Source organism: Vombatus ursinus, unplaced genomic scaffold (genome assembly GCF_900497805.2).
Source record: "Vombatus ursinus unplaced genomic scaffold, bare-nosed wombat genome assembly UNPS02014893.1, whole genome shotgun sequence".
Classification (NCBI taxonomy): domain Eukaryota; kingdom Metazoa; phylum Chordata; class Mammalia; order Diprotodontia; family Vombatidae; genus Vombatus; species Vombatus ursinus.
In genome coordinates, this window is record NW_020954671.1 from 3,126,025 (window position 1) to 3,142,889 (window position 16,865).

Sequence of the window (16,865 nt, forward strand, 5' to 3'; positions counted from 1 at the left end):
TGCTAACATAGATACCTATATCTAGATTTTGATTGGAAAGTTTGTTAATATACGGTGCTGGTTTTTTATTTCAATTTTTATTTTAGGTATTGCCCAATTTAGATATTGATAGCCTTCCAAATGAAAGCACAGATGAAAATCAAGCTTCCACCAGTTTCATAGAAGCATCTCATCCCACACAGACGTGGATACAGGTATCTTCCAGAGTTTTAACACATTCTGCAGCATGTGGCCTGTAGATATTAACTAATGCTAATCCATATAAAGCTTCCTTTCCTTAAGATAAGTTGAATAAATAAAGGCAAAGAAGGTGTTAGCAAACATGGATTCAAACTATTATGTGAATTTAGACCTTGGGTACAACTGGGGGAGGGGTAGGGAGAGGCCAGTAGGGAAAAAAGTTTAAAGGCTGATAGGCTTTGAAAAAAATACAATATTTGCATTTAGGTGTTTATAGGACATGTTTTTCTTGATTTTGGCCAGTGGTCATTCCAAGATTATTCTCGGGGACTAGTTTTACTTTATTCTGGTGGCTCCTATATATTAAGATTGGTTCTTGCACAGGGCAATGTAGGAGGAATTGAAACTTTTTTTTTTATACATTTTATAGTAATTTTGGCCTTTGTGACAATGAGTTTAAGCAGTGGGATGAAATTAACTTATTCCAGGGATGTAGTTTTACTTGAAGCAAAGGATGAAATGGAAGAGGTAGATCAAAGAGACCAAAGGATTAGAAAAAGCCAAAGGAGATATGAGCAGAAGTAATAGTTGTCAGGTTGATAGGAGGCCTTATGAAGTAACAGTGAATATCTTTTAGAATCCAGAATTTACCCAGCCTGATGAAGATGACCCTAAGTTTCCAGGATCCAACTTTGATGAAGTAATTGATGTTATACAGGTAAAAATGGGAACTCCATGTGATTCAGTATTGTTTGGTTCTATTTATAATGCCATAGTGATTTGTTAGATAGCATTTCTCTTTTAATTCCAACTTAACTTTTAAAAAATGTTTCGTGAATATCTTTCATTCCCATATCATAGCCCTTTCTGGGGGAAACTTTTTCTTTCTCTCCTGTGTGCTGGGTCTCTTCCCTACCCCTCTCAAGATTAAATATTCCCTTGCCACTGGATATAGTAACTGCATCTGAAGATACATACTGTAAGATATTCTTCCTAGTAGCCCTTAGCCTTTCTGCTGTGAGTAAGGAGGCATATTTTATTATCTCTTCTCTGGGATCATCATTGTTTTATCAGCCATTCAGAGTTTGGTTCTTTTCATTTACATTGTTTAAATCACATATTCGTTAAATACTTACCGTGTGCCAGGCACCGTGCGAGACCCTGGAGATATAAAGAAAAAAAATGCAACTGTCTTTGCCCTTGAGGCCCATATGTTCTTTAGGGGAAGATAATCATGAATAAGTATATATAAATACAAAGTTAAATAAAATTTTGGTAATAGTGCACTAGCATCTGCTGTCGATGGTGGTGAAATCAGGAAATACTTTATGTAGAAGGTGTTAGTTGAAAGTTTTGAATGAGACAGTGCATCAGTATATTCTGATAGGTATATGTGAGAAGAAAGTGTATTCTCGTCATGGGGGACAGCTAGAACAAAGGTGTGGAGACATCACATAGCAGAGAATAGCAAGGAGGGATTTGTCTGGACCAGAGAATGCAGGTAGGGGAGTGAGATATAAGAATGAAAAAGTAAATTGAGGCCAGGTTGTTGAAAAGCTTTAAAAGCCATTTAGATGTGAGTCCTCTTTTCCCTTTCCTCATCTGAAAACACCAGGCTATAATTCCCCATTACCTCCTCCTTTAATCTTTGATAAGTAATTAGGTTACTGTTATACCACAGGTCCCTCAGTGTGTCCATGGAGAAACCCTAATTTACATTGGGTTTCAGAGGGAAGGCCACTGGGGAAGAAGTACCCTTGTTCAGGTGGAAGTGGTAGAAAACCTCCCTGTTTGGGTCTCATTTGTGACTGAATAGGAAGAGTATATCATGGGCATGAATTTTAAGAATTCTTGAAAGTCTGTACTTACACTGGCTCTTATGAGAGCCAATAATAATAGTAGCAATAATTTTAATAATGGCTAACATTTACATAATGCTTTAAGGTTTGGAAAGTGCTTTAGAAACATGTCATTTTATCCTCACAACCACCATTGGAAATTGGTGCTATTATCCCCCTTTTGAGGTGGGTAGGTATTGCAGTGGAGAGAGCAGTGGGTCTGGAATTAGGAAAACCTCAGTTCACATCTGGTCTCAGACGTTTACAAGCTTTGTGACCTTGGGCAAGTCACTTAACCTCTGTCTCCTTCAGTTTCATCAGCTGTAAAGTGGAGATAATAATAGCACCTACCTCCCAGGATTGCCATGACGATCAAATGAGAAAATATTTTTAAAGCATGTAGCCCAGTCCCCTGGGACATAAATAGGTATTAAACAAATTCTTGTTCCCTACTTTCCTTCTACTTTACAGATGGGGAAACTGAGGCAGACAAGAAATAAGTAATTTGTTCAGGGTCACACAGACAGTAATTGTCTGAGCTGGATTTTCATTTAGCTGTTCTTCACTTCAGGGCTTGTGCTTTTGGACCTTTTGGACCACCTATGCCTAACTCCTATGCCAACATTTTGTTGAGGATAGGAATAAATGGAAGTCTTTGGAGTTGCCAACACTACCTATGTAGTTATTATTAAACAATATCAGGTAGTTTGAATGGAATGACAGATATTTCCTCCCTGGGAATGGAAATGAGGAGGTTGGAGTTCTTTACTGTCTGCAAGCACATCACAACAACTTTGGGTGGCTAGTAGAAGAGGCAGTTAGTTGCTAGCTAGTGACTAGCAGTTGATTATTGGGAACTGAAGAAAATTGTTAGGTCAAATGCTGTGACTTTTCTCCATCTTGGCCTCGTGGTGGATCAGTCAGCCTAGTCCCTAGGTGGGCGCTTACTTAGCACAAGGCCTGGCCCGTATTAGGCGCTCAATAAGTGTTTATTGATTAGTTGGTTGGTTGGTTATTGATTTTTGCCAGTGCTTTTTTCTTTATTCACATTTGTGAGACTAGTCAGGAGCAGTTTACTTTTATCCAGGAAGCAGTTCAGTATATTTCCCTAATTTTACTTCAGGGTTATTTGAATTCTTCTTCACATTGTCATAGGTTGGTGGGCGGGAACTTGAAAAAGGTCCTAGTTGTTGAAGGTTTTGTAAGTCTACCACTATATTAATAATTTAATATTGACTGGGCTAGATGAGGCTACAGTGGCAGAGGCCCTAGGAGGGACGGGAGCTCAGATGACAGACTGAGAAAAGGAACAGGTAGGAGAGCAGAATCAACCCCTACAGACAGAGTCCTTCAAGAACATCAACTCCCATAGTATTAGAAGGACCTAGGCGGGACAGAATGCTGGATGTTCAGGTTTAGGTCTTTCAAAGCTATAACCCATTCAGATCCCACTTAAAAGAATCAGTCTCGTAAGTGATTCAGTAACTGAGGACTTTCAAAGTACCCAGCTGGGGAACATGGGTTCTCCAGAAGCCTAAAAGTCCAGTAAACTGCTGATCCTTTCTATTTTAGGCAAAGTGTCAGTAGTTTATTGTGGGCTGCATCTGGAGTCATGTGGGTTCTTCTCATTCATTGTATGCCCTCAAACTTAATTGGGCAGTCTGGACTCTGCATTTGTGGAAATCTCTATCTGCCTTTTTTAATAATAAATTTGCTTCAGAAATTTCTGTTAAGAAATACCGTAAGATTTTATGCTAGAATGATTAAGTTTTTCAGTTTGCTTTTTTGACAAATTTAATACAAAGGATATTTAAAATTTTTAATCTAAGAAAAAATATTTGTTTAGGTATCTGCATATATATGCATGGATTAATTAAAATATACTTTTTGTATATTGTTTTGTGTATTTAAGTATATTGTATATATTACATATTTATATATATTATTATATATATTATATATGTATATAGTACATATGTATATAGTACATACCTATATAGATACGTGTGTATATGTACGTACACACACACACACACACACACACACACATATACACACACACATATTTATGTTTATATACTTAACTGATCTCCCCCACGCATTTCTTCTGTAGAGCCTGGATCAGTTGAAGTAGGAAATGGAGAGAAACAATTTATATGAGCAATGATGATAACAAAAGAGATAACCTGTGAAATGTTTATTGTTAATAATTCCTTACCTTTCTACAGTACTTCAAGGTTTAAAAAGTACTTTTATCCCAAGAAACCCACTGAGGGTAGTGTATGTTATCTCCGTTTTATAGATGATGAGAGGTGAAATGATTTCCATATGATCCTAAAATTTGTTTGTGTTGGAGCTGGGATTTGAGCTTGGTGTCTTGGTTCTAAGTCGAGCACTTTCTTCACTGCACCTTGGGACCTTCTCTGGTGCATTTTAAAAAAAAGTTTAAAAAAATTCATTCTAAGAGGTAGGAAAAATTATATTCCTAGAATTGCAAAGATATCTAATCATTATCTAGTTTGTTTGGTTCTCTTGAATATAATCTGGAAAATCTTGAAAATTAGGTTGAATATAATAATAATAAACATTCTTTTTCTTTAGGAAGAAAATATTTTCCCAAGGTAGCTTTCACATTCTTGGTTCTAGTCTTACATTTTTTATGCCATATTACTCGTCAGTTAACATTCACTAGGCACCTGCCGTGTTCCAGACACTTTGTTAGTTAGGAATACAAGTATGAAAAAGAAAGACAGTTCCTGCCCTCAGCTAGGTTACTGTCTGCTGGGAGAAGACAACATACAGAAGGAATTTGAAAGGTGGTGGAGTTGGGGATTGTTGGAAAAGTCCAGAGGAGTGCAGGTGGAGAGATAATAGCCTGGTTCTCCTCTTTCAGTGGAGGTTTTGAAGCTCATTGCTCTGCCCTCCATTCAGAGAGTACTCGTGAAGCGTGAGTGCTGTGGCTTGTTTGATCTTGCAGGGCGGGGTGATGATAGAGAATACATAATAATAAAATAATATAGTCTAGTAGATAGTATTCAATAGTAGGTTGTTTGACAGAACTACATGTTTAATGTTAGGTGTCCACTACTCCTTTTTTCTGAATCATAATAATGATCTCAACATTTTCTCATTATACCCCCACTTGTATTTCTCTCTCTCTCTGCTGTAATTCCTAAGCTACACAGTTTAAATGCTATTGTACCTTAACACGATGAGTTTAGCAAATTGAATTAGATATTTTAAATGTGAATAAGAAGTTCATAAATATTCTGCTAGCTAACAAACATTTTTTTTAATCTGGCTGTTGGTCGTCTACTGTATATGAGTAGAATAATTGCTTGATTAAATATTCTTTTATCTTTGACAGCTCTAAGTTGCTGTTTGTCCCGACTGACTTAGTGACAGTTTTATTTTTAAGACATGTATAAAATAGGGGAAAGGACCAGGGGCTAGGCCTATTATTTAATTGGTATAGGGAACTCCAGAAGAAGAAACTCTGTCAGCCAATATAAGTTGGTACTTTCTCATCAGTTTAAGAACATTGCCTTGAGCAACATGAAGTCAAGTGACTTGCCCAGGATTACAGTCAGTTTGGTTAAGAGGTGGGATTTGGATAAAGATCTCTTGGTTTCTAGGCCAGTTCTCTATTCACTTAATATGTTGCCTCTCAGTGTATAAAATATAAATAATGTAAAATCCAAAAGATTTACTTTACCTAACACAATACCTCACACATAAGTATTGTATGAAAGGATGCATTGTTTTTTGTTTATTTTAGGATGAAGAAGAAGGTGATGACATTACAGATTTCTCTGAACCAGTCCTGGAGTTTAACCAAGGTGCTAAAGTTACTTCTCAAAATTATAATGGTCCTCCATTTCCACCAGTTGTATCTACTGCTCAGCCTACTGCTGATATTCTGGAGAAAGTGATTGAGAGAAAAGAGACTCTAGAAAATAGCCTTATTAATTGGTAAGTTTACACTGATATTGATATTGATAAAATGATAGTATTAAATATAACTGGAAAATGAGACTTCCTTTGCAACACTTAAATTTCTTCCTTTTACCTGTTAAAATTTTCTTTTAACACTCTGCTAGTCACTGTTTGATGTAGGGTTGAAGGGCTTATTTGATTGCATGTTTTGTTAAAAACAACAGGAAATGTCTCCAAATTTGTTAATTTGAATCTACTGTCATTACAATGGCAAAAATGTATCTTTTTTTTTTTTTGGTGTTGTAAGAAAGCATTTAAAAAGATATCTTCTGTTGTGTCAGGTGACTTTTAAGTCAGTATTTTGAAGAGCAGCATGGTGTATAGTAGTGTAATGACTCACCGAACTTGAAATCTGGTAGGACTTTGGTTCAAATGGGCTCTGTGATCCTAGGCAAGGTGATCTATCTTAACCGTAGTTTCCTTAGCTGTAAAATCAGGTTGTTGAAAGCCTTAAATGATGGAGTATAAAGCACTTTGTAAACAAACCTTACAGTGCAATATGAGTGTTATTGTTTATAATTATGGTCACAGTTAATGACTTAGAAAATGAAAAAAACTTATTTCTCTTGGGTTCTTTAGATAATTGCATGCCTGAAGACAAAGGACAGACCAAGTGATTGTTTAAGGTTTTGTCCAGCTCTTGTTTTGTGATTCTGTGTGCTGTTCACTAGAGTTTAAGTATTGTAACTGTATCCTTTGCCAGGTATATTCATTGACCCATTCTTTCTTCTGAACTTGGGAGTTGTGTCATACTTTCCATCCCGGTTTCCAAAGTGACTTTAAGCAAGTTCTTATATCACTGGGATTCTTTTGGTTCTTTAGTTAAGGTTACTAAACTAGCATATTTTTTTCAGCCTTACCACTTTGTGGAACAGATATCATTTTCAGATATCATATATGTATTCCATGAGTAAAGGAGTGTTTGAAAATGTCAAAGCAGTATATCCATCATTTGCATAAATTTCCATTTTAAAAAAGCCATTCACTTTTGTTTCCCAGGGTAGAACAAGAAATAATGTCAAGAATTATCACTAGGGTGCTTCCATTCCAGCAGCAGGCAGTACCTAATGTCAGTGTTTCAGAAAGTGAAGAAAGTAAAACTTCAGCTCCTGATGTTGGTAAGTGCCAGCCTTTTAACTTGTTTCTTTTCAGATGCATTTGGACTGTGTTTCTGTTCAATTTACTGTGAAAACATCCTTATAATAATGATAAAGGAAGTCTTCAGAATTCTTAATTTTTTTATTGATTTTTTTTTGTTTTTCATATTAATGCCATTTTCTGATACACCCTTCACACGCTTGTGACAAAGAAAAACACTTAACACACACCAACATATTGAACACGTTTGTCAGGGTATATATCATTTTGTATCATTTTGAAGGGCAGTAGGTTTCATTTTAGTACTCTGAAATAAAGATCGTTACATTAATCTGAATTCTAATTTCTTTTAGTCATATTTTCCTTTACATTATTGTGGTCATTATGTATATTTTTGTTCTCTGGACCCTACTTTTGATTCTATATAATTTCATTGTCTTTCCAAATTTCTCTGAATTCCTTATAGTCACCATTTATTATTATGGGACACTAGTTCTTGAAATTCATATCACAGTTTGTTCAAATTCTCCCCAATAAAAAGGCACCCACTTTGATTCCATTTTTGCTATCACAAAAGGTGCTACTGTGGATGTTTTTGTATAGATAAGAAAAGGAAGGTTTGATCCTTGAATAGTGATTTAGGATCATAGTATAGTCAATGTGTGCTCCAGTTTCTTCACTTGCATTAAAAATCCCAACCATTTCTTCCATGACTTGAGTAAATACTAAGGGAAGTTGATTTACCCCTCTTCCTCCTTTACATACATGTATCATCCTAGGAGATCTACGATACATCTTAGGTAACTCTGTATATTAGTGTTTAATTAGAGCTTATCTTCAAGTGAAGTGAAATGTATTTTGGCATAGTTTATGAATATCATTGTCTTTCCTTCTGCTCTGATATTGACTGAGAATAAGTTAATTTTTATATTGGTGATTTGGTTTCTTTAAAATTACTGCCCTACTTTTTTGGGTCCCCTTTATAAAATACCTAGATCACGTATTTCACCATAGTTTCAAAATTATTTCATTACAAGAAAGAATGTCACATGATACCTCTAGATGAAATCTATGTTTTATCCACATTTTTGTAAGAGGTACACGGTAATAGAAGTAGAACATTGCTACCTATAGAGTAGTTCACATAATCTCTGAATCCAAGAAAGATAGCATTTGTATTCTTAAAGCAGCTTTCTGTTCTCCCAAAATCACCTGTTGTCCCTGTGTACCTTTAGCGGAGTATTGTAGTTTCTGTAGCTCTTCTTGTTCACTCAGATGGATTAGTTTTTAGTGACTGATGCAAAGGTGGATGCAAATCCTTTTGGATCTCTAAAAGCTATGGAAGTAGGAACGGGATCATATCCATGCATTTCATCCCCAGTTCCATTTCAGTTGGTAATGTGGTCCAGCTTATCAGTTATCTTAATAAATCATACTCAAAACATAAAATATGTCTATATTTTCATATTTACCTCCCCTTTTCCCTATAAGCCTAATACTTTCAGAATTAAGATACTACTACTGATCAAGTTTTAACACATCTACCTTTCTTAATTGTTGTAATGTCCAGTTGAAGCAGCAAGTGGTAAAGGATTTCGACTCGTTGTTGATGCAGGTGTGCCTGTGAATTCAGACATGATTAGTCTTTTTGTGAATGAAGCTCTTGAAGAGATTATTGCCATCATGCTGGGTAACAGAGAAATGACAGAAGGCATTCCTCCTCTTCCTGCAAATGTTCCTGCCAATGTAACATACTTACCAGTAAGAACAATTTCTGTTTACAGAATATTAAAAAGGCCGAAGTTAAAATAAATATTCTAACACTCTGTTTTACAGTGTTCAGATCAGATTGTTGTGACCAAGTGTAAATCTGGCTTGGATTGTTAAAACAAAAAATTGACTTAAATTTTAAATTTGGGTTGAAAGTGATATCAGGAGTAAGCAAAATTAAGAATTATACTTTGATGCTGTTGATATATTGAATGTCTTATCTAGTAGCTGTGGGATGGATCAACTTCCTCATGGAATCTTTTTTTCAATATTAATGAGATAAAATTTAAGAGGCCGGCAGGAAGATGGCAAAATATTCCTTAGACACTGGTTTTTCCTATAGCCCTCAATCCAGAGACCACCAACCCTTTTCCTCTTTTAACCATCAAATCAACACTACCATTACTTTTGGAATAAACTTGTCAGTGCCTACTTCATTGTTCCACCAACCATCTCTATGAGTTTCATATCAAATTACCCTTTCCTAGCTACCTATCCTCTATGTGTTTGGTTTCTCCATTAGTACCTAAGCTTCTTAAGGGCAAGAATAGCCTTGCTTTTCTATTTGTATCCCTAGAGCTTAGCTCAGATCTTGGGCACGTAGTGAATACTTAATTATTTTTCAGTTCATTTAGAGTGAATTTTGTCCTTGTTTAGCAATAGAAGACCTTTGTTAGCCTCATATAAGTGTGATTCTGAAATGTTTTTTTCAGTACAGTATAAAAATAGTGTTAGAGGTATTTTTGAAAAACTTTTATGCATTTATGCATTAACTTTATTCTATAAGCAGCAGATACATTGTGGAACAAAAATTTTTCTGTGTTTTGGCATGTCAGATTGCCCAAAGTTTTATTAAATCAACTGGCCATCTAGGGAAACAATGTCTTTAGAAGAGAGCTCCTGTTCCTTAAGAAACTGAAGCAAAAAGGAGAGAAAGCATTATGTGAGTGAGAACAGTTAGTTCTAGACTTTTCTTGAATATCTAAATTCAAATATCTTATGGTTGTAGTTGCAAAGAAAGGGAGCGAAAGGAAATAAGCATTTTTATTGCACTTACTATGTGTCAGGGACTGTGCCAACTGTTTTTCCCAAATATTATCTCATTTGATCCTCACAACTACCCTTCAAGGTAGGTGCTGTTATTATTATCTCTATTGTACAGTTGAAGAAACTGAGGGAAACAGAGGTTAAGTGACTTGCCCAGAGTCAGTGCTAGTTAAGTATCTGAGGCTGAATTTGAACAATGGTCTTCCTGACTCCAGGTCCAGTTCTATCCACTGCACCACCAGCTGCCTTAAGGGCATGCATGTAAAGGGCATTTTAATTGGTTTGGCTTCAGTAGATGGATAACATCTTCCTAGACATGGAAGAGAGTAATAATTTGATGTTATAGAGGAAAGGGGAGGAACCTGGTGTATGTGCCTCCTCTTTTTATGCTTAAGAGGACAGTTTTAAAATGGAAGTATGGAAGCTAAGCTGGCTTTTGTAGATAATTATGTGTGAATTTTTTGAAAGCTCTAGGACTGTGCAATTTTTTAACCATTACAGGATTTATTTGGCACTCAGACACATTCAAAACAGTTAACCTTTTAGTTCTTAAATCCCAGGGAGAACTTCAGGCTTACGTTTGTCTCATAGAAGTTAGCATCAACAAAATAAGCTGGTCTAATCAGTATTATGCATATTTGTTGTACCCAGAAATGAGATCTTTGGAATTTTATTTTGTAATCATGATTTGCTAACTCTTTTTTTTTTTTTTAAAACTAGTGATAGTCTTCTTAATACCGTGTCTCAGTTTGAGACTAAAGAGATCTGAAAACGCTTATGACTCATTTGACTGCATTCACTCAAAAATTTTTGGCCTCTTTACTGAGTTTTGGAACTAAGAAAGAAGTATCATCTGGTCATTTCACTTTGGACCTTCCATAAAGACTGTTTTCTTTAATGTTGGCTGTTGATGTAGAGAGTCATTACTCTATTAGAGTTAGTTAAAAACCTTAGAATGTCTTTGAGATTTTCTGTTGGCAAAAAGTTCATTCCATGACCAGTTTCATTGAAGAGCTTCTCCAAACATAGGCTTGTGCTCAGATACCAGACATACACACATGTTCAATGAATGAATAAATTGGATGTTCTTTATTTAGCAAGGGGCAGTGAATCCTACTGCTCTACAGTTTTAAATGGTTCATAATCTTCAGATAATTTAAACATAGTTGTCCTTTCTCATACCTGATATCTTAGAGAGTAATGAGACAGTATTTTACTGATTCATACCTATTGTCCTGTTTACCCATTTCAGATTGTTTACAGTATTTTTTTTTCTCTTTGTTTAGCACAGGTTTGCCTAAGTTTGGTATTTTCTGTTCCATCATTCTAATCTATGGATCTTGATACTTTGATCTTGATTTTTGTTGTCAAATATATTCATTATCCCTTACAGTTTGCCTTCAACTGTAGGTTTGGTTAACATGCTTTCTATCATTATTCAAGTCACTAATAAGAATGTTAAACAGAAGAAAATCAAGGACAGAGCCCGCAACTCTACACCACAGACCTCCTCCTAGCATGACATCCATCCTTAATCAATGCTATTGGGTGTGGCCATTCAGCCAATTATAAATTCACTTTACTATATTATCTCACTCTAAGTTTATACTGCTCCTTCTAGTTCATAAGGACATCGTGACAGACTTTGTCAGTGCTTGAAATCTTTGTTATGTCTCAGACGTTCTTCTCATTCATCAGTCTGTTGATGCTGTCAGGAAAAGAAGTGAGATTAGTTAAGCATGACTTGTTCTTAGTGAACCCATCTTGACTCCTAGTGATTGCTTTTTTGAGTGCTTAGAAACCATGTTTTTAACCATTTGGAATTTTTCCAGGAGTACACGTCAAGCTAATTAGTCTGTAGTTTTCAAATCTTTCTACCTTTTTTTTCCTTTTAAAATCAGAACAACATATTCCCTGTTTCCCGTTCTGAGGCCCCTATGTCGTTTGCCATGATTCTTCAAAGACCCGTAGAGGAGGGAGTTATTTCTGGACACAGAGCGGTTCCAGAAGGCCCAGTGTTCTGTAAAAGGCCAATTCCCAGACAGGTGAGGTTCTCCAGTACCTCAGGTGCGGAGACAGCAAAGTGTCTAGTTTGGCAAGGTTCCGTGTGGTCGTGATCTTCTCTATATTCTTTGTGTGTAAGTTTTTTACAGTTTAGGAACAAGCCCATTCTACTCTATTTAAAATATTTGTGAGCGTTGTTATCTTTTTTTGTACTAAATTTATCTTAGGCTGTTCACCATACTCCAGTGCCAACTCCACAGCCTACTCCACCTCAGTCTCCTCCTCCGTGTCCTCTTAAGGAACCACTATTCATAAAAACTCCAGAGGCTTCGCCCTGTGTTTCCGAACATGATGATATTTTTCCTGTAAAAGAACAATTTACTCAAACAGGTAAATATTGCATTTTTTCATAAGCTTCAGTGATGTCTTATTAATGAGAATTTTAATTTGGGTTTATATTTATAGATTAATACAAAATCCTATTACTTCTTTATTGATTTTAAAAAATAAATATCAGATTGTTTCTCATAGTGAGAAATAGGTTGATGCTTTTTAAAAGTTTTCCAATCTGAGTCAGTGAAATAATTTAGGGTTGTTGTTGTTATTGTTTTTTTTTTTTGTTTTTTTTTTTTTCCAGAATTACTGTGTGCTTACACTAATGGTTTCTTTTTTAATAATTATTTTAAGTGTAATATTTATTCGAGTACTCGCCATTATATTTTATAACAAAGTGTCATGGAATTTTATGAAGCAAGATACCTTTTCCCTTGTCAGTTGGATATTTGGCTGACTTTTTTTCCCTTTTGGTTTCAAATTTCTAGGAAATGATAATGTCCCTGCAAGTACTCTCATTACTACTCCTATAGTTACTCCTGCAGCTTCACCCCCTTTAGCAGGTACACCAACTCTTACTCTCTCTGAAGATTCCTCTGAAAAACTGAAAAGACCAAGCCCCAAACTCCCCAAGCCATGGAGTAATGATGATTTGCCACTGGATGAAGAAATTCCTAATCCTCTTCAAGAGGAACCACTTCACCCAAGAGCTATGTAAGCAATAAAATTTTTTTTAACCTGTTTGTCTTCAAAAAAAAAATTATGGAGGCTTAAAAAATTTTTTTTTTGTCTCTTCTCAGTAATTCCTCTTCTTCCACAGAGTCCTTCCTTATAGTAAAGAAAAAGTTAAGCAAAACAAACCAATATATTATCTATGTCTGATAGCATATGCAGCATCAGTAGTACAACTGCCTCTCTTGAGAGGAGTGAAATTGCTTCATCATCTAAAATCAATATCAGTCATTTCATTAATCTGAGTTCTGATGCATTTTATTGTTTTGTGTATATTATTATAATTAGTATGATGGAAAAATTACAGTTCTGTAATGATAACAATAATATAATTGTTACATTATTGTAATTACTGCTTGTAGAGGCAGCTGGGTGGCCCACAGGAAGACCTGAGTTCAGATTTGGTCTCAGACACTCACTAGTTGTGTGACTGTGGGCAAGTCACTTAACCTCTATTTGTTTCAGTCTTCACACACCACACACACACACACACACACACACACACACACACACAGAGAAATATAAAATGTAGGGATAATAATCAGACCTGCCTCCCGAGATTATAGTGAAAATGAAATAAAATACTATTTGTAAAACACTTGGCAGACCTTTAGTGCTCTACGGTATCATTTTATTACTGGGGGCCTTTGTGTTTAGTTTTCTCTTGGTTTTACTTTCACTTCATCTTTAGCATAATTTATATAACATTAAGAAATTTCAGCAAGTAATGAAGCTTTTAATAAAGCTATTAAATCATTAGATGCCTTAGAAGAAAAAAGTATCATAAGTGGGAAGTTTCACTTTTTACTCTTTCTCATTGTTATTCTCAGTGAATGGTGTGACATTTATGTGTTTTAACATTCTTTCAGTCAGTAAAGAATTAGTTTTGGACAAAATTCCTTTTAAACCCTTTGATTTTAAAGAGTGAAGATAATTTTATAGAGAAAAGCCTTTATAAATAATCAAATTATAATTCTAGTCATAGTTTTTTTTTTTTAATAGATTTGTCCAGGAGATTTCTGGACTAAGTTTATAAAATGTATCTTTTCGTTGTTGTTGTTTTTTAGTGTAATGTCTGTGGCACGAGATGAAGAACCTGAGAACTTGGTCTTACCCGTTCCGTCAACCGTTCCTAATCCAGTCATCTTTACATCATTTCCTATTGAAGCTCCAGCTCCTTCTCCAGTGCGCACACCAGGTTCTGACCAGATGACCCAGGAAAGCAGCTCAAGCTACGTCACCACCACCGAGACAGAGACCCTTGCGAGACCCATTTCAGAGGGAGAGATTTTGTTTAGTTATGGGCAGAAGATGGCTACAAGAGGTAAGTTAATTTTCCACAAGTGGTTTCACTGAATTGGCTAATATGAATGTACTTATTCTTCTTTAAGTTTACCTATTTGAAATATTTATTTTACTTGAAAGAAATAAGTGCTTTACTAAAAATTCTTTCCATAAAGTTGATGTGCTGATATACTCTCATGGCTTTTGTTCCCTTGATTAAAACCCATTTGTTTTGCTCTAATGTTGAAATCTTTTATATACATTGAGCTCATTAGCCGAACTGCATTGTCATCTAAGAAATTTTGTTTCCTTTTCAACAAGTACCTTATTGAAAATTGAGAATAATTTGCATGTGAATTGAAAACAATACTGTAATTTATCTGAGTAGAAGTTATTTTGTTCAGTTCTTTTTCAGTTGTGTCCAACTCTTTGTGACCTCATTTTGGAGTTTTCTTGGCAAAGAAACTGGAGTGGTTTGCCATTTCTTTCTCCAGCCCATTTTACACATGAGGAAGCTTAGAAAAACAGGGTTAAATGATTTGCCCAGGGTCACACAGCTAGTCTGAGGCTGGATTTGAACTCAAGTCTTCCTGACTCCAGGCCCAACACTCTATCCACTGAGCCACTTAGCTGCTAATTAATGGTGTTGTGTTGTAAATTTAAATTTGTAATTTGCTGTTATATATAAGGTTAAATTGTTTTCTGATTTTTAATTTCCAGATAGAGCAGATGGAGGACTGTTTTTAACCAACTTCAATGACAGTTTATCTAGTACTCTGCATGATGCTCATGAAATGGTAAGAAAATGATCATCTACAGCATTAGATAGTATGATGAGGGACTTATTTAAATTTTTATCTTAGAGCAGTTTTTTTTAATTTCTCTAAAAGCATGTTAGACAAAATATAAAATATTTGTGAGAAATTTAAAATTTTCATAAATATGTCATTAATTCAGTCTTACTGAAACTGTGTAAGAACCACACAATTTAAAATATATGAAAATCATTACTTAAAGTAAAATCAGAGTGAGAAAATCATAAAAGAAAATGCATTACTGTCTCCTTTGTCACTATACCACCAGGCCTTTCCATTTGACTTAGAGCTGAATCTCCACTATCTGCTGCCTCCCCCTATTACAGTGTGAGCTCTTCCAGAAGAGAACATGTCTTACTTTTCTTTTGTATCCTTTGTACTTAGCACAGTGCTTTGCACACAGTAAGTGCTTAATAAATGCTTTCCCATTCATTCATTAAGGATATGTTTTATTGACTTGTTAGATCTAAGTTCCATAAAGTTATGGGACTGTATCTTATCTAAACTCTATTTTCCCCAGTGCTTAGCATAATGCTTCATACAGAGTAGGTATTTAGTTATTGTTTGTTGATTAAAGGGAATGAATTAACTTTAGTAGCTAGGCTATAACTTTTGCAACTGAACAATGAAAAGGGTATATAATTTGAAAATTAAGCAGTCTCAACCCACATTAAGAAATGAAATTTTAAACTGTAGCCTCTATAAATATAATATATGTGATGAATGAAAAGCCCAAGAGATGGAGTTTCTGGGTAATAAACAATTTATTATTTAGACTAGTAAATAATCAATAAATTGATGGTCACTGGTCTCCCTTGGTAACCAGAGACAAAACCATGGGAATCCTTGAATGCTTAAATGCCTTTGGAAAAGAATGTGCCCCTGACAGGTGAAAATCAACCTTGATTGGTGAACAGTTAATAAGGGGGTAGACACATTAATGAGGAGATGGGTCAAAAGTCTTCAGCTCTTCCTGCTGAGAATGTGACTTGATTGTGACACTCAGCTGTCTCTAGCAATCTACACAAAGCAGTCTGTCTCTACTCAGACCATTCTGGTTGGTTTTCTCTTTCAGACTGGGTCTCCCTGGACTCTAATTGAGGGGTAAAATGACTTGGCCCCAATGCTTTAGGGCTTGAATGCACCTATATTAGATTATGTTTATACTCATGATAAAAATAAAATCCCCTAGTTGGGTGGGGTCCATTCAAGATTTTGGAGCATGTACCCTGAGAATTAGGCCAATCTAATCTATTAGCCTCGTCCTTCAGATATGAGTTGAGTGATCTACAAGAGCTGGTCCCTGAATGAGGAACTAGAAAGGAAAACCCTTAATCCTAATTTAATAATTGATTGTTAATATAATAGAAAATAATCATTTCATGTGTTAAAACAGGATAACTATAATGAATAAAAATAAATATTTAATATCTCTCTTATTTGGTTTAACCAAGATAACATTCCTTCAAGATATAATTAATTGTTTTTTAATAGCTGTAACTATAGTTAGAAATATTCCATGATGAATATTCTGGAGTGTGAAGGAAGAAATATATATAAGAAGCAAATGGCAAGGCAGTAGAGCTTGTTAGTAGTTTTTAGAATTGTGGAACATATTTTATTATAATTATCAGTAAGAAATATTTGAAATAGTGAATTACTGAAATAAATGCTGTATAAAATAGTTTTCTTTTCCACATGCATTAATGTCAAATACTTGGCTTTTACAATTTTTACCTATGAATTTTATTGTACAGTAATATTAATT

General features: G+C 35.1%; 1 protein-coding gene across 4 annotated transcripts in view; it reads left to right on the forward strand.

The window, feature by feature from the left end:
- The window catches only part of KIAA0586 (KIAA0586 ortholog), a 117,916-nt gene that overhangs the window by 58,695 nt on the left and 42,356 nt on the right, over nt 1-16,865 (forward strand). For 2 of the 4 annotated variants that reach the window (XM_027842903.1, XM_027842906.1), the window contains 10 exons: nt 87-194; nt 818-898; nt 5,797-5,990; nt 7,014-7,132; nt 8,683-8,873; nt 11,831-11,974; nt 12,161-12,323; nt 12,755-12,980; nt 14,066-14,322; nt 15,003-15,079. In XM_027842903.1, coding sequence (XP_027698704.1) covers nt 87-194; nt 818-898; nt 5,797-5,990; nt 7,014-7,132; nt 8,683-8,873; nt 11,831-11,974; nt 12,161-12,323; nt 12,755-12,980; nt 14,066-14,322; nt 15,003-15,079 — 1,560 coding nt within the window. The remainder of the gene's footprint in view (nt 1-86; nt 195-817; nt 899-5,796; nt 5,991-7,013; nt 7,133-8,682; nt 8,874-11,830; nt 11,975-12,160; nt 12,324-12,754; nt 12,981-14,065; nt 14,323-15,002; nt 15,080-16,865) is intronic. The other 2 variants (XM_027842904.1, XM_027842905.1) reach the window with 2 other exon arrangements.